The sequence below is a fragment of the Panulirus ornatus genome, chromosome 6, assembly GCF_036320965.1.
Source record: "Panulirus ornatus isolate Po-2019 chromosome 6, ASM3632096v1, whole genome shotgun sequence".
Taxonomy (NCBI): Eukaryota; Metazoa; Arthropoda; class Malacostraca; order Decapoda; family Palinuridae; genus Panulirus; species Panulirus ornatus.
The window spans coordinates 34029165-34049216 of NC_092229.1; the positions used below are offsets into that span (position 1 = coordinate 34029165).

Genomic DNA, 20052 nt, shown 5'->3' on the forward strand with positions numbered 1-20052 from the left:
CCCTACTGTACCTAATAACCTTGCTCTTATTCACATTTACTCTTAACTTTCTTCTTTCACACACTACCAAACTCAGTTACCAGCTTCTGCAGTTTCTCACATGAATCAGCCACCAGCGATGTATCATCAGCGAACAACAACTGATTCACTTCCCAAGCTCTCTCATCCACAACAGACTGCATACTTGCCCCTCTTTCCAAAACTCTTGCATTCACCTCCCTAACAACCCCATCCATAAACAAATTAAACAATTATGGAGACATCACACACCCCTGCCGCAAACCTACATTCACTGAGAACCAATTACTTTCCTCTCTTCCTACACGTACACATGCCTTACATCCTCGATAAAAACTTTTCACTGCTTCTATCAACTTGCCTCCCACACCATATATTCTTAAAACCTTCCACAGATCATCTCTATAAACTCTATCATATGCCTTCACCAGATCCATAAATGCTACATACAAATCCATTTGCTTTTCTAAGTATTTCTCACATACATTCTTCAAAGCAAACACCTGATCCACACATACTCTACCACCTCTGAAACCACACTCCTCTTCCCCAATCTGATGCTCTGTACATGCCTTCACCCTCTCAATCAGTACCCTCCCATATAATTTATCAGGAATGCTCAACAAACTCATACCTTTGTAATTTGAGCACTCACTCTTATCCCCTTTGCCTTTGTACAATGGCACTATGCAAGCATTCCGCCAATCCTCAGGCACCTCACCATGAATCATACACACATTAAATAACCTCACCAAGCAGTCAACAATACAGTCACCCCCTTTATTAATAAATTCCATTGCAATACCATCCAAACCTGCTGCCTTGCCAGCAGACAGTATGAATTATGTACATGTGTATATAGGTATATGTCTGTGTGTGCATATATCTGTATACGTTGAGATGCATAGGTATGTATATGTGCGTGTGTGGACGTGTATTTATATACATGTGTATGTGGGTGGGTTGGGCCATTCTTTCGTCTGTTTTCTTGCACTACTTCGCTGACGCGGGAGACAGCGACAAAGTATAATAAATGAACATAGATGTATATACATATATATATCCATATATATAAATGCGTATATATATATATGCGTATATATATATATATATTTATATATATATATATATATATATATATATATATATATATATATATATATATATATATATATATATATATATATATATATATATATATATGTATATATATATATAAATATATATATATATATATATATATATGTGTGTGTGTGTGTGTGTGTGTGTGTATGAGTGGGTGGGCTCTTTTTCGTCTGTTTACTGACGCTGCTTCGCTGATGCGGGAAACGGCAATCACGAATGGTAAATAAGTAATAAATATACATGAACGTGTAGGTTCATGTATGTGTATATGTGTGTATATGAGCGGATGGGTCTCTTTTCTTGTGATTCCTGGCGCTACATCACTCTCCCGGGAAATGGCGACCAAGTATAATACAAAAGTACAACCTTGATGATTAGGGTATTACTAGCCTTAACCTTGTCTAATGAACACAGATATCATGAAGATAGGATATAGTGAAGCTAAGGTGATATTAAAGCTAAAGGTGTAATGGTAAATGATGTGGTTAAGATTTGCATGAGTGCCGTTCATGGTGTAGTGAAGACGTAGTATAATGAAGGTGCGGATGGAATGAAGATGGTTCTGTTGGCCTTACATCTAGAATGATCCAAGCTAGGTCCAGGACCGGCCGAACACTCTCGTATTATTAATTTTTTTTTTTTTTTTTGCTTTGTCGCTGTCTCCCGCGTTTGCGAGGTAGCGCAAGGAAACAGACGAAAGAAATGGCCCAACCCACCCCCCATACACATGTATATACATAAACGTCCACACACGCAAATATACATACCTACACAGCTTTCCATGGTTTACCCCAGACGCTTCACATGCCCTGATTCAATCCACTGACAGCACGTCAACCCCGGTATACCACATCGATCCAATTCACTCTATTCCTTGCCCTCCTTTCACCCTCCTGCATGTTCAGGCCCCGATCACACAAAATCTTTTTCACTCCATCTTTCCACCTCCAATTTGGTCTCTCACTTCTCCTCGTTCCCTCCACCTCCGACACATATATCCTCTTGGTCAATCTTTCCTCACTCATTCTCTCCATGTGCCGAAACCATTTCAAAACACCCTCTTCTGCTCTCTCAACCACGCTCTTTTTATTTCCACACATCTCTCTTACCCTTACGTTACTTACTCGATCAAACCACCTCACACCACACATTGTCCTCAAACATCTCATTTCCAGCACATCCATCCTCCTGCGCACAACTCTATTCATAGCCCACGCCTCGCAACCATACAACATTGTTGGAACCACTATTCCTTCAAACATGCCCATTTTTGCTTTCCGAGATAATGTTCTCAACTTCCACACATTCTTCAAGGCTCCCAGGATTTTCGCCCCCTCCCCCACCCTATGATCCACTTCCGCTTCCATGGTTCCATCCGCTGCCAGATCCACTCCCAGATATCTAAAACACTTTACTTCCTCCAGTTTTTCTCCATTCAAACTTACCTCCCAATTGACTTGACCCTCAACCCTACTGTACCTAATAACCTTGCTCTTATTCACATTTACTCTTAACTTTCTTCTTTTACACACTTTACCAAACTCAGTCACCAGCTTCTGCAGTTTCTCACATGAATCAGCCACCAGCACTGTATCATCAGCGAACAACAACTGACTCACTTCCCAAGCTCTCTCATCCCCAACAGACTTCATACTTGCCCCTCTTTCTAAAACTCTTGCATTCACCTCCGTAACAATCCCATCCATAAACAAATTAAACAACCATGGAGACATCACACACCCCTGCCGCAATCCTACATTCACTGAGAACCAATCACTTTCCTCTCTTCCTGCACGTACACATGCCTTACATCCTCGATAAAAACTTTTCACTGCTTCTAACAACTTGCCTCCCACACCATATATTCTTAATACCTTCCACAGAGCATCTCTATCAACTCTATCATATGCCTTCTCCAGATCCATAAATGCTACATACAAATCCATTTGCTTTTCTAAGTATTTCTCACATATAATATATTTATAATATCATCACTATTATAAAGACTATAATTATTCACGCAAGGGGATATGGAGAAACGTGTATTAGCCACGTATCTAATATGTGTGGTGGAAGGCGACATAAACGGGATGAATATTCTATCTCATTTGTTATTACTTTCCATAGAAGGTATGAGGAATTACGCAGGCGAGGATATACCCTTAGGTTCATTCTTCTGTTCCTGGTACCACCAGGTTAACGCTGTAGACTGTGAACAGGTATGAAAAAAAATTAATTGTAATGCTTGTGTATATATTCTTACTGAAACTAATACTTACAGTAAAACTAGGTAATGCATATATTTCTTTGCTATTATACATGATTGCCAATCCGGATATAGCAATGTAACACGAAGTTAAGACGAAGAAAGGCAGCGTCTGCCCACATCCATTTTCTAGTCGTCATGTGTGATGCTTCAAAACCATATCCAGGCCCCACAGACCTTTCCGTGCGTCACCCCGGACTCTTCACATGCCCTGGTTCAGTCAACTGACAGCACGTTAACCCCTGTCTACTACATCGTTCTTATTGGTTTTATCTTATGCAGGCATTCACATTTGTGCATGTTCATGCCCTGATGACTTAGAACCTTGTTGACTCCATCCTTTCATCTCCAGTTTGGTCTTCCCATTCTTCTTGTTCCCTTCACTTCTGACACATATGTCCTCTTCATCAGAGTTTCCTCACTCATTCTCTCAGTACACTCTCTTCAGCTCTAACAGCCAAACTCTCTTTACTACCACACCTCTCTCTCTCTTACTCTCTCATAACATAATTGATCAAGCTACCTCATACCACATATTGCCCTTAAACATTTCATTTTCAAAACACCCACTCTCTTCCGCACAGTCTTATATGTAGCCCATGCCTTACATTCTTATAATGATGTTGAAACTTCTATAATTCCAAACATACCCATTTTGTCCTCCCGGATAACGATTTCTCTCTTTCCATACATTCTTTAATGTCCTTAGAATCTTCCCCCATCACCCACCGTATGAATCACTTCTGTGTCCATGGTTCCATTCGCCGCTATGTCCACTCTCATATATCTAAAACACTTCACTTCCCCCAATTTTTCTTCAAGCAAACTCATACCCAGCTAACCTGTCCCTCAACTCTGCTAAACCTTATGATCTCATTTTTATCGATATTTACTCTCAGCTTCCTTTCACACACCCTTTCAAACTCAGTCACCAACTTCTGCAGTTTCATACTCGAATCTTTCACCAGCGCTGTATCATCAGCAAACAACTGACTAATTTGACAGGATATCTTATCTTATACTGACTGCTTACTCACCCCTCTCTCAAAGATTCTCGCATTTACCTTCCTTGCCACTCCATCCATCAACAAATTAAACAACAATGGCGACATCACACACCCCTGCCGCAGACCAACTTTCAGTTAAAACAATTCTCTCTCCTATCTTTCTAGATAGAAACTTATCACTGCTGCTAGCAGCTTTCCTCCCACACCATATATTCTTAAGATCTTCCCCAAAGCATCTCTATCAACCCTGTCATATGCCTTCTCCAAATCCGTTTCTCTAAGTATTTCTCAAACACATTCTTCAAAACAAACACCTAATCCACATATCGTCTGCCACTACTGAAGCTGTAGTATTCCTCCCCAGTCAAATGCTATGTAGATGCCGTCACTCTCTCAGTCTTTACTTCCTATGCAGCCTTCCAGGCATACTTTTCTCTTTCTTTAGAAACTTTACTTCATGATACCACTCACTACCGTTTCTTATCTTCCCACCTCCTACTTTCCGCATGCCACATGCATCTCTCATTTATGGCAGCACTGCTTCCCTAAATACTTCCCATTCCTCACTCACTCACCTTGCTTCATTTACTCTCACCTTTTGCCATTCTACACTCAATTTCTCCTGGTATTTCTTCACATAAGTCTCTTTGCCAAGATCATTTATTTCCCCACTCTCTCTCACCAATATTGCTTCCTCTCATCGTTAAATCTGTACAAATCTTCACCCTTGCCTCCACAAGATAGTGATCAGACATCCCACCAACTGCTCCTCTCAATAAGTTCACATCTAAAGATATCTCTTTCACACACCTATCAGCTCATATATAACCTAGCAGTGCTTGCTGACCATCTCTCTTACTCACATACATATATTCGTATATGTCACTTTTTGAATTACGTATTCCCAGTTACCAGCCCTTGTTCAACTCTACAAGGTCTTCACCATTTCCATTCATGATAATGAATAACCCATGCCTCCCAGTCATGGCCACAACTGCTACATCACTCACCTCTGCATTCAAATCATCCATCATTAATACAAGGTCTCTCGCATCAAAACTGCTGACACACTCAGCTGCTGTCAAAACAGTTTCTTCTCATGATATTTCTTCTTGTGGCCAGCTGCATAAGCATTGATAATCACCCATCTCTCACAACCCTCTTCCATTTCTCTTCATATCAGTCTGGAATTCACTTCTTACATTCCTCTATCACATACTCCCACAATTCCTGCTTAATGAGCAGTGACACTCCTTCCTTAGCTCTTGTCCTCTCACCAACTCTTGACTCTATTCCTATTTCCAAGCCATTCCTCCTTTTCAACCTTGAGCTTTGTTTTACTCAGAGCTAGAACATCCAGGTTTCTCTCATCAAACATATTATTTACCTCTCACCCTTTCTCATCTTAGTTACATCCACATACATTTAGACACCCCAGCCTGAGCCTTCAAGGAGGATGAGCACTCCTGCTTGGTTTTTTTTTTCTGTTCCATCATTCAAAATTGAAATACAAGGGGGAAGGTTTTCAACTGCCCCCTCCTAACCTTTTGGTCATCTTATACGATACACAGAGATGACGGAAGTAGAATTCTTTCTCCCATATATTCTTATTGATACTAATGCTAATGGCAGTACTGGTGCTTATATTCGTACTGATTCTAAACCTTATATTTTAACTGATACTAATACTAATGGCAATACTAGTCTTACATTCTTACTGATACCAATACCATTGATGATACTAGAGTTTATATTCTTACTGAAACTAATGCTAATGGCAATACTAGTGGTTATATTCTTACTGAGACAAATAGTGACAATCGTCTATTATTTCAACTGATACTAATGGTAATAATTTTACTTATACTCTTATGATACTAATACTAATGATATTACTAGTGGTTATATTCTTACTGATAGTAATACTGATGGTAATGTTAGTGCTTATATTCTCACTGATACTAATACTAATGACAATACAAATGCTTATATTCTTACTGATACACTACTGATGCTACTGTTGTACCTGATGTTGTTGTTGTTATTTTTGATACTGTCATTATGAAAAGCATTAGGATCATCAGTGACACAAAGTATTTCCCCTCAACTGAGAGGATTTATGCAACATTTCCCTGACTTTACTACTTCGGCAGGGCGACACAGTGAGGTTGGTCTGGTTCTTCGCCAACGAGGATCCCACCGACGACATGACCATGAAGGATCACGACCAGCAAGGCGAGAGGAGCATCCTCCTGAAGGAACCTACCTTCGTTGCTCCCACCTTGGATGACCATACAAAGGCTTGGGAACTCCTCGCCCCAAATGTAAGATTGTCATTACCTCTCCACACATCTTGCCTGGGTTATCCTGTCTCCAAATGGAAGATTATCAGTAATTCCTCGAGAGAAGCTTTGGGACCTTCTCGCCCTTCATATAGAATTATTATTACTTCTTCCAAAGAAGCTCTGGGAACTCCTCCCCTAATATAGAATTATTCTCACCCCTCAAAGAAGACGTGGGACCTCCACGACTCAGATGTAAGAATGATATTTTCTCCTCAGAGGACCTCTTCATCCCAAATGTAATGTAACATAGTTACATTTTCCCAGCAAAAGTCTTTTACCTCCTCTCACCTAATATAAAAGTATTGTCTCTTCCCAGGGAAGGTCTGGGATTTAATCTCCCAAATGAAAGCTCTTTAGTATCTCATCCTCATCCTCCCTACAGTATTAGTATCAATCCCCAGAGAAAATCTGAGACCTCCTCTCAACAAATGTAAGATTATCAGTATCTCCCGCAACATGGAAGTATGGGATCTCTCACTCCTAACGTAAGATTATAAGAACCTCTTCCCAGGACAGGGTTAGGAACCTCCCACCCAAGACAGGGTTAGGAACCTCCCACCCAAGACAAGGTTAGGGACCTCCCACCCAAGGCTGGGTTAGGGACCTCCCACCTATGGCAGGGTTAGGGACTTTCTCTTCCTTACTGTGGGATTATCATTACCTCCACCATAGATGGTCAGGACCTCGTCTCCCCAATATATCACCATTACCTCCACGCACAAGTGTATGATTATTACAATCTCCCAAGATAATACTAATATAAGTAAAGATTATCATTTACGTATGTTTAGATAGATACAGTCAGGCCCTTCATTGTTTTTACCCCTGGATGCGATGGATTTCAGACTGAACAGTAGCACTCCTGTCGTCTCCATGCTGTGGGCAAACCTGAGTACGCCATGATTACATTATGGCAAATGACAAAGTGTCAACCGGGGCTTCACATATTGTATCTTGGCAAGTGACAGGAGTAGTGTCAGTTTTGGCTCCATATATTGTATAATGGCAAGTGACAAAAGTAGTGTCACTGATAACTCCACATATTGTATTATGGGAAATAACAGGAATAGTGTCATTTGTGGCTTCGCATATTGTATGATGGCATGTGAAGGAAACAGTGTTACCAAATTAACTAAGAAATGACATCAGTGCAAATCATTACATGTGCAGTGATGTCAGCATCTACATATTATACCATGGCAATTGATAGGAGTAAAGTCACTGGTGGCTCCACATATCATATTACGAGAAGTTATAGTGTCACTGACGGCGGCTCCACATATTGTATTGTGGCAAATGACAGACATAATGTCACTTTTGGCTCCATATATTGCATTACGGCAAATGAAACAATGTTACTTTTGGCTGCACATATTGTATCATGGCAAGTGACAGGAATAGTTTCACTGAAGGCTATACATTTTATATGACAGCAAGTGACAAAATATAGTTTCACTGGTGGCTTCACATTTTGTGTTAAGGTAAGTGACAGGAATTGTGTCACTGGCTTCTCCAGTTATTGTACTATGGTAAGTGACAGGATCGTGTCACTGGTGGCTCAACATATTAATATGGAAATTGACAGTTATAACGTCACTGATGGCTCTATAAGAGAGAGTCAGAGCTACTGGGTGTTGCTCGGAATTTTTCGCTAGTTTGTCATATATTCGCCACCAGCAGGTAAAAGAAATATATCGTGTGACCGCACCTGTGTATCTAATTGCGGACTTGCATAGACTCATCTTTGTTGAGTGGCACATCTCATTAGATGGTAATTACAGATGTGTATATCACAAAAACTTGTTTAATAGACATTTTTACACATTGAACAATATTCAATCAGATATAATTTTTCTTAATGTGTTGCTGACGATGAAGTGTAGGGTTTAGGTTTTCACGAATCACCTATGATATATAGATATACACTAGAGAGTCATTACATGTTGTAAAGCACGCCATTGAAGTACAATGGTTATCACTCACTTTTGACAAATGTGAGGAGAGGGTGGAAGCTCACACTTGTTAAACGAATATATATATATATATATATATATATATATATATATATATATATATATATATATATATATATATATATATATATATATATATATATATATATATATATATATATATATATATATATATATACATATATATGTATATATATATATATATATATATATATATATATATATATATATATATATATATATATATATATATATATATATATATATATATATATATATACATATATATGTATATATATATATATATATATATATATATATATATATATATATATATATATATATATATATATATATATATATATATATATATATATATATACATATATATATATATATATATATATATATATATATATATGAAGTCCTTACCGTTGTACACTGGAGCGGACTAGGAAGACTTTACTGGTGTGATAGTTTCAGAATATAATGAATGGACAGAGGAAATATTTGATATTCTGTCATCCACACGAATGATAAATCCTACAGGTATCCTGTTATCTTGAACATCTGATGAAGTTGCCGAAGAAGATTTTTCTTTAACTGAAATCTTATCACAAGAGAATGTACTTGCTTTATTACAGGTGACTCTGCCGCACGACTTGGACACTCTCTACTGGTGCAAACTCTTCAAGATTCCTCCCATCAAAAGCAAAAACCAGTTTATTGGGGTAAGTACCGCCGACGTGGCTAGGGGAAGACAGTGTCCTCAGAATCGTCTGTCACCATCTGGTCAAGATTTAATCATAACGTAATTTGAATATAGTTATACCATATGTGATTTTTCCAAGCTGCCTTTGGAATAGAAGAATAACCAAGTTGCATTTTGATTAGCCTAATTAATGTTAATATTTCACTCTGTGTGGCATACACTAGTATACGCCAGTGATTCAGGAGGGGAACGAGCAATACGTGCACCACATGGTCTTGTTCGAGTGCAAGCTTCCGAAAAGTTCACTACACTATGAAAAGTGGTTGGGTGTGGAGGGCCTTCAGTGTTATAGTTCCAGCATGCCCCGCTCCTGGAACCACTGCAAGACCCCAATCATGGCCTGGGCTGTTGGATCAGCGGGTAAGTATCAAAATGATCCATTATTGAAAGAATATAAAAGATACATAGAGTGGTTATGAGAAATAGTGAACTCTTTCTTCAAAATTTTAGAGAGGCAAACAGTTCCTGTGCAACCCTTTCAATCTCCTACATGTTTCTGGCAATGAATTTCGTCTCCCTCTTCTCTCCGACCCCTTCTCTCCTGAAGTATATATCCTGATTCATTATCTACATGCATCCAAACCATTTCAGCACGTTTTTAGCTCTCTCAACCATACTTCTTTTATCACCACACCTCGCTCTTACCCTGTCAATCATTATTAAGTCTCCATTCAGACCACATATTGTTCTAAACCATTTCATTCTTAAAAAATCAATCATCTTCCGTACATACTCATCTATATCTCCTACCAGTGACTATACAAAATGTTTTGGACAATCACATCTTCAAAAATGCACATATTTGCCCAGTAAGATAACAACTCTTTCCTCAGATTTCTTAAAAATCTCTCAACCTTCGCCCCTCTCACCCGTCTTACTATGATCTAGTAGTGGGATATATAACCAAGAGAAGAACTGAATCACGACGTCCTGTGTGCACTTGGGCATGTATTACATATTCAGAGGAGACTTAGAAACAGAGTAGAATTTTCCAGTACACTCAGTATATATATATATATATATATATATATATATATATATATATATATATATATATATATATATATATATATATATATATATATATATATATATATATGTATATATATATATATATATATATATATATATATATATATATATATATATATATATATATATATATATATATATATATATATATATATATATATATATATATATATATATATATATATATATATATATATATATATATATATATATATATATATATATATATATATATATATATATATATATATATATATATATATATATATATATATATATATATATATATATATATATATATACATATATATATATATATATATATATATATATATATATATATATATATATATATATATATATATATATATATATATATATATATATATATATATATATATATATATATATATATATATATATATATATGGATTTGGAGAAGGCATATGATAGAGTTGATAGAGATGCTCTGTGGAAGGTATTAAGAATATATGGTGTGGGAGGAAAGTTGTTAGAAGCAGTGAAAAGTTTTTATCGAGGATGTAAGGCATGTGTACGTGTAGGAAGAGAGGAAAGTGATTGGTTCTCAGTGAATGTAGGTTTGCGGCAGGGGTGTGTGATGTCTCCATGGTTGTTTAATTTGTTTATGGATGGGGTTGTTAGGGAGGTAAATGCAAGAGTTTTGGAAAGAGGGGCAAGTATGAAGTCTGTTGGGGATGAGAGAGCTTGGGAAGTGAGTCAGTTGTTGTTCGCTGATGATACAGTGCTGGTGGCTGATTCATGTGAGAAACTGCAGAAGCTGGTGACTGAGTTTGGAAAAGTGTGTGGAAGAAGAAAGTTAAGAGTAAATGTGAATAAGAGCAAGGTTATTAGGTACAGTAGGGTTGAGGGTCAAGTCAATTGGGAGGTGAGTTTGAATGGAGAAAAACTGGAGGAAGTGAAGTGTTTTAGATATCTGGGAGTTGATCTGGCAGCGGATGGAACCATGGAAGCGGAAGTGGATCATAGGGTGGGGGAGGGGGCGAAAATCCTGGGGGGCCTTGAAGAATGTGTGGAAGTCGAGAACATTATCTCGGAAAGCAAAAATGGGTATGTTTGAAGGAATAGTGGTTCCAACAATGTTGTATGGTTGCGAGGCGTGGGCTATGGATAGAGTTGTGCGCAGGAGGGTGGATGTTCTGGAAATGAGATGTTTGAGGACAATGTGTGGTGTGAGGTGGTTTGATCGAGTGAGTAACGTAATGGTAAGAGAGATGTGTGGAAATAAAAAGAGCGTGGTTGAGAGAGCAGAAGAGGGTGTTTTGAAGTGGTTTGGGCACATGGAGAGGATGAGTGAGGAAAGATTGACCAAGAGGATATATGTGTCGGAGGTGGAGGGATTAAGGAGAAGAGGGAGACCAAATTGGAGGCGGAAAGATGGAGTGAAAAAGATTTTGTGTGATCGGGGCCTGAACATGCAGGAGGGTGAAAGGAGGGCAAGGAATTGAGTGAATTGGAGCGATGTGGTATATCGGGGTTGACGTGCTGTCAGTGGATTGAAGCAAGGCATGTGAAGCGTCTGGGGTAAACCATGGAAAGCTGTGTAGGTATGTATATTTGCGTGTTGTGGACGTATGTATATACATGTGTATGGGGGGGGGGTTGGGCCATTTCTTTCGTCTGTTTCCTTGCGCTACCTCGCAAACGCGGGAGACAGCGACAAAGTATAATAAAATAATAAAAAATAATATATATATATATATATATATATATATATATATATATATATATATATATATATATATATATATATATATATATATATATATATATATATATATATATATATATATATATATATATATATATATATATAAGCAGCAGGTTTGGATGGTATTGCAGTGGAATTTATTAAAAAAGAGGGTGACTGTATTGTTGACTGGTTGGTAAGTTTATTTAATGTATGTATGATTCATGGTGAGGTGCCTGAGGATTGGCGGAATGCTTGCATTGTGCCATTGTACAAAGGCAAAGGGGATAAGAGTGAGTGCTCAAATTACAGAGGTATAAGTTTGTTGAGTATTCCTGGTAAATTATATGGGAGGGTATTGATTGAGAGGGTGAAGGCGTGTACAGAGCATCAGATTGGGGAAGAGCAGTGTGGTTTCAGAAGTGGTAGAGGATGTGTGGATCAGGTGTTTGCTTTGAAGAATGTATGTGAGAAATACTTAGAAAAACAAATGGATTTGTATGTAGCATTTATGGATCTGGCCCAACCAACCTACATACACATGTATATACATACACGTCCACATATGTACATATACATACCTATACATTTCAACGCATATATATATATATATATATATATATATATATATATATATATATATATATATATATATATATATATATATATTCTATTTTTTTTTATTTTGCTTTGACGCTGTCTCCCGCGTTTGCGAGGTAGCGCAAGAAAACAGACGAAAGAAATGGCCCAACCCACCCCCATACACATGTATATACATACACGTCCACACACGCAATTATATATACCTATACATCTCAATGTACACATATATATACACACACAGACACATACATATATACCCAGCACACAATTCACACTGTCTGCCTTTATTCATACCCATCGCCATCTCGCCATACATGGAATATATATGTATATATATATATATATATATATATATATATATATATATATATATATATATATATATATATATATATATATATATATATATATATATATATATATATATATATATATATATAAATTTTCTTTCTTCTTTTAAACTATTTGCCATTTCCCGCGTTGGCGAGGTAGCGTTAAGAACAGAGGACTGGGCCTTTTTTGGAATATCCTCACCTGGCCCCCTCTGTTCCTTCTTTTGGAAAATTAAAAAAAAAAACGAGAGGGGAGGATTTCCAGCCCCCCGCTCCCTCCCCTTTTAGTCGCCTTCTACAACACGCAGGGAATACGTGGGAAGTATTCTTAATCCCCTATCCCCAGGGATAATATATATATATATATATATATATATATATATATATATATTTTATTATACTTTGTCGCTGTCTCCCGCGTTTGCGAGGTAGCGCAAGGAAAAAGACGAAAGAAATGGCCCCCCCCCCCCCATACACATGTATATACATACGTCCACACACGCAAATATACATACCTACACAGCTTTCCATGGTTTACCCCAGACGCTTCACATGCCCTGCTTCAATCCACTGACAGCACGTCAACCCCTTTATACCACATCGCTCCAATTCACTCTATTCCTTGCCCTCCTTTCACCCTCCTGCATGCTCAGGCCCCGATCACACAAAATCTTTTTCACTCCATCTTTCCACCTCCAATTTGGTCTCCCTCTTCTCCTTGCTCCCTCCACCTCCGACACATATATCCTCTTGGTCAATCTTTCCTCACTCATCCTCTCCATGTGCCCAAACCACTTCAAAACACCCTCTTCTGCTCTCTCAACCACGCTCTTTTTATTTCCACACATCTCTCTTACCCTTACGTTACTCACTCGATCAAACCACCTCACACCACACATTGTCCTCAAACATCTCATTTCCAGCACATCCATCCTCCTGCGCACAACTCTATCCATAGCCCACGCCTCGCAACCATACAACATTGTTGGAACCACTATTCCTTCAAACATACCCATTTTTGCTTTCCGAGATAATGTTCTCGACTTCCACACATTCTTCAAGGCCCCCAGGATTTTCGCCCCCTCCCCCACCCTATGATCCACTTCCGCTTCCATGGTTCCATCCGCTGCCAGATCCACTCCCAGATATCTAAAACACTTTACTTCCTCCAGTTTTTCTCCATTCAAACTCACCCCCCAATTGACTTGACCCTCAACCCTACTGTATCTAATAACCTTGCTCTTATTCACATTTACTCTTAACTTTCTTCTTCCACACACTTTTCCAAACTCAGTCACCAGCTTCTGCAGTTTCTCACATGAATCAGCCACCAGTATATATATATATATATATATATATATATATTTTTTTTTTTCATACTATTCGCCATTTCCCGCGATAGCGAGGTAGCGTTAAGAACAGAGGACTGGGCCTTTAAGGGAATATCCTCACCTGGCCCTCTTCTCTGTTCCCTCTTTTGGAAAATTAAAAAAAAAAACGAGAGGGGAGGATTTCCAGCCCCCCGCTCAATTCCCTTTTAGTCGCCTTCTACGACACGCAGGGAATACGTGGGAAGTATTCTTTCTCCCCTATCCCCAGGGAAAATATATATATATATATATATATATATATATATATATATATATATATATATATATATATATATATATATATATATATATATATATATATATATATATATATTATATATATATATTGTCCCTGGGATAGGGGGGAAAGAATAATTCCCACGTATTCCCTGCGTGTCGTAGAAGGCGACTAGAGGGGACGGGAGTGGGGTGCCAGAAATCATTCCCTCCTTGTATTTTAACTTTCTAAAATGGGAAACAGAAGAAGTAGTCACGGGGGGAGTGCTCATCCTCCTCGTAGGCTCAGATTGGGGTGTCTAAATGTGTGTGGATGTAACCAAGATGTGAAAAAAGGAGAGATAGGTAATATGTTTGAGGAAAGGAACCTGGATGTTTTGGCTCTGAGTGAAACGAAGCTCAAGGGTAAAGGGAAAGAGTGGTTTGGGAATGTCTTGGGAGTAAAGTCAGGGGTTAGTGAGAGGACAAGAGCAAGGGAAGGAGTAGCACTACTCCTGAAACAGGAGTTTTGGGAGTGCGTGATAGAATGTAAGAGAGTAAATTCTAGATTAATATGGGTAAAACTGAAAGTTGATGGAGAGAGATGGGTGATTATTGGTGCATATGCACCTGGGCATGAGAAAAAAGATCATGAGAGGCAAGTGTTTTGGGAGCAGCTGAATGAGTGTGTTAGTGGTTTTGATGAACAAGACCGGGTTATAGTGATGGGTGATTTGAATGCAAAGGTGAGTAATGTGGCAGTTGAGGGAATAATTGGTATACATGGGGTGCTCAGTGTTGTAAATGGAAATGGTGAAGAGCTTGTAGATTTATGTGCTGAAAAAGGACTGTTGATTGGATATACCTGGTTTAAAAAGCGAGATATACATAAGTATACGTATGTAAGTAGGAGAGATGGCCAGAGAGCGTTACTGGATTACGTGTTAATTGATAGGCGCGCGAAAGAGAGACTTTTGGATATTAATGTGCTGAGAGGTGCAACTGGAGGGATGTCTGATCATTATCTTGTGGAGGCGAAGGTGAAGATTTGTAGGGGCTTTCAAAAAAGAAGAGAGAATGTTGGGGGGAAGAGGGTGGTAGGAGTAAGCGAGCTTGGGAAGGAGAACTGTGTGAGGAAGTACCAGGAGAGACTGAGAACAGATTGGAAAAAGGTGAGGACAAAGGAGGTAAGGGGAGTGGGGGAGGAATGGCATATATTTAGGGAAGCAGTGATGGCTTGCGCAAAAGATGCTTGTTGCATGAGAAGCGTGGGAGGTGGGTTGATTAGAAAGGGTAGTGAGTGGTGGGATGAAGTAAGATTATTCGTGAAAGAGAAGAGAGAGGCATTTGGACGATTTTTGCAGGGAAAAAATGCAAATGAGTGGGAGATTTATAAAAGAAAGAGACAGGAGGTCAAGAGAAAAGTGCAAGAGGTGAAAAAGATGGCAAATGAGAGTTGGGGTGAGAGAGTATCATTAGATTTTAGGGAGAATAAAAAGATGTTCTAGAAGGAGGTAAATAAAGTGCGTAAGACAAGGGAACAAATGGGAACTTCAGTGAAGGGGGCTAATGGCGATGTGATAACAAGTAGTGGTGATGTGAGAAGGAGATGGTGTGAGTATCTAGAAGGTTTGTTGAATGTGTTTGATGATAGAGTGGCAGATATAGGGTGTTTTGGTCGAGGTGGTGTGCAAAGTGAGAGGGTTAGGGAAAATGATTTGGTAAACAGAGAAGAGGTAGTAAAAGCTTTGCGGAAGATGAAAGCCGGTAAGGCAGCGGGTTTGGTTGGTATTGCAGTGGAATTTATTAAAAAAGGGGGTGACTGTATTGTTGACTGGTTGGTAAGGTTATTTAATGTATGTATGATTCATGGTGAGGTGCCTGAGGATTGGCGGAATGCGTGCATAGTGCCATTGCATAAAGGCAAAGGGGATAAGAGTCAGTGCTCAAATTCCAGAGGTATAAGTTTGTTGAGTATTCCTGGTAAATTAGATGGGAGGGTATTGATTGAGAGGGTGAAGGCATGTACAGAGCATCAGATTGGGGAAGAGCAGTGTGGTTTCAGAAGTGGTAGAGGATGTGTGAATCAGGTGTTTGCTTTGAAGAATGTATGTGAGAAATACTTAGAAAAGTAAATGGATTTGTATGTAGCATTTATGGGTCTGGAGAAGGCATATGATAGAGTTGATAGAGATGCTCTGTGGAAGTACTAAGAATATATGGTGTGGGAGGCAAGTTGTTAGAAGCAGTGAAAAGTTTTTATCGAGGATGTAAGGCATGTGTACGTGTAGGAAGAGAGGAAAGTGATTGGTTCTAGGTGAATGCAGGTTTGCGGCAAGGGTGTGTGATGTCTCCATGGTTGTTTAATTTGTTTATGGATGGGGTTGTTAGGTAGGTGAATGCAAGAGTTTTGGAAAGAGTGGCAAGTCTGCAGTCTGTTGGGATGAGAGAGCTTGGGAAGTGAGTCAGTTATTGTTCACTAATGATACATCGCTGGTGGCTGATTCATGTGAGAAACTGCAGAAGCTGGTGACTGAGTTTGGTAAAGTGTGTGAAAGAAGAAAGTTAAGAGGAAATGTGAATAAGAGCAAGGTTATTAGGTACAGAAGGGTTGAGGGTCAAGTCAATTGGGAGGTAAGTTTGAATGGAGAAAAAGTGGAGGAAGTGAAGTGTTTTAGATATCTTGTAGTGGATCTGGCAACGGATGGAACCATGGAAACGGAAGTGAATCATAGGGTGGGGGATTGGGCGAAAATCCTGGGTGCCTTGAAGAATGTGTGGAAGTCGAGAACATTATCTCGGAAAGCAAAAATGGCTATATTTGAAGGAATAGTGGTTCGAACAATGTTGTATGTTTGCGAGGCGTGGGCTATGGATAGAGTAGTGCGCAGGAGGGCGGATGTGCTGGAAATGAGATGTTTGAGGACAATATGAGGTGTGAGGTGGTTTGATCGATTAAGTAATGTAAGGGTAAGAGAGATGTGTGGAAATAAAAAGAGCGTGGTTGAGAGAGCAGAAGAGGATGTTTTGAAATGGTTTGGGCACATCGAGAGAATCAGTGAGGAAAGATTGACCAAGAGGATATATGTGTCGGAGGGAACGAGGAGAAGTGGGAGACCACATTGGAGGGAAAGATAGAGTGAAAAAGATTTTGAGTGATCGGGGCCTGATCATGCAGGAGGGTGAAAGGCGGGGAAGGAATAGAGTGAATTGGATCGATGTGATATACCGGGGTCGACTTGCTGTCAATGGATTGAATCAGGGCATGTGAAGAGTCTGGGGTAAACCATGGAAAGTTGTGTGGGGCCTGGATGTGGAAAGGGAGCTGTGGTTTCGGGCATTATTGCATGACAGCCAGAGACTGAGTGTGAACGAATGGGGCCTTTGTTGTCCTTTCCTAGCGGTACCTCGCACACATGAGGTGGGGAGGGGGATGTTATTTCATGTGTGGCGAGGTGGCGATGGGAATGAATAAAGGCAGACTGTGAATTGTGTGCATATATATATATATATATATATATATATATATATATATATATATATATATATATATATATATATATATATATATATATATATATATATATATATATATATATATATATATATGTCTGTGTGTGTATATATATGTGTCCATTGAGATGTATGGTTATGTATATTTGGGTATGGGGACGTGTATGGATATACATGTGTATGGGGGTGGGTTGGGCTATTTCTTTCGTCTGTTTCCTTGCGCTATCTTGTAAACGCGGGAGACAGCGACAAAGCAAAATAATAATAATAATAATATACATATATATATATATATATATATATATATATATATATATATATATATATATATATATATATATATATATATATATATATATATATATATATATATATATATATATATATATATATATATATATATATATGTATATATATATATATATATATATATATATATATATATATATATATATATATATATATATATATATATATATATATATATATATATATATATATATATATATATATATATATATATATGAAGACACCACACACCCCTACCGTAAACCTACATTCACTGAGAACCAATCACTTTCCTCTCTTTCTACACGTACACATGCCTTACATCCTCGATAAAAACTTTTCAATGCCTCTAACAACTTTCCTCCCACACCATATATTCTTAAGACCTTCCACAATGCATCTCTATCGACCCTATCATATGCCTTCTCCAGATCAATAAATGCTGCATAAAAATACATTTGATTTTCTAAGTATTTCTCACATACATTCTTCAGAGCAAACACCTGATCCACACATCTTCTACCACTTCTGAAACAACACTGCTCTTCCCCAATCTGATGCTCTGTACTTGCCTTCACCCTCTCAATCAATACCCTCCCATATAATTTACCAGGAATACTCAACAAACTTATACCTGTGTAATTTGAGCACTTACTTTTATCCCCTTTGCCTTTGTACAATGGCACTATGGAAGCATTTCTCCAATCCTCAGGCACCTCACCATGAACTATACATACATTGAATAATCTTACCAACCAGTCAACAATACAGTCACCCCCTTTTTTAATAAATTCCACTGCAATACCATCCAAACCTGCAGTCTTGCCGGCTTTCATCTTCCGCAAAGCCTTTACTACCTCTTCTATGTTTACCAAATCATTTTCCCTAACCCTCTCACTTTGCACACAACCTGTACCAAAACACCCTATATCTGCCACTCGTCAAACGCATTCAACAAACCTTCAAAATACTCACTCCATCTCCTACTCACATCACCGCTATTTGTTATCACCTCGGCATTAGCCCCCTTCACTGAAGTTCCCATTTGCTCCCTTGTCTTACGCACTTTATTTACCTCCTTCCAGAACATCTTTTTATTTTCCCTAAAATCTAATGATACTCTCTCACCCCAACTCTCATTTGCCCTCTATTTCACCTCTTGCACCTTTCTCTTGATCCCCTGCCACTTTCTTTTATACATCTCTCAGTCATTTGCATTTTTTCCCTGCAAAAATCGTCAAATGTCTCTCTCTTCTCTTTCACTAATAATCTTACTTCTAGATACCACCATTCACTACACTTTCTAATTTGCCCACCTCCCACGCTTCTCATGCCGCAAGCATCTTTTGCGCAAGCCCTCACTGCTTCCCTAAATACATCCCATTCCTCCCTCACTCGCCTTACGTCCTTTGTTCTCACCTTTTTCCATTCTGTACTCAGTCACTCCTGGTACTTCCTCACAA

General features: G+C 38.4%; 1 protein-coding gene across 1 annotated transcript in view; it reads left to right on the forward strand.

The window, feature by feature from the left end:
* Positions 1 to 20052, forward strand: part of LOC139748902 (DBH-like monooxygenase protein 1 homolog) — a 148496-nt gene that overhangs the window by 12256 nt on the left and 116188 nt on the right. Inside the window, exons 4-6 of the mRNA XM_071662265.1 lie at positions 6570 to 6740; positions 9379 to 9465; positions 9671 to 9866. Of these exons, the coding sequence (XP_071518366.1) occupies positions 6570 to 6740; positions 9379 to 9465; positions 9671 to 9866 (454 nt within the window). The remainder of the gene's footprint in view (positions 1 to 6569; positions 6741 to 9378; positions 9466 to 9670; positions 9867 to 20052) is intronic.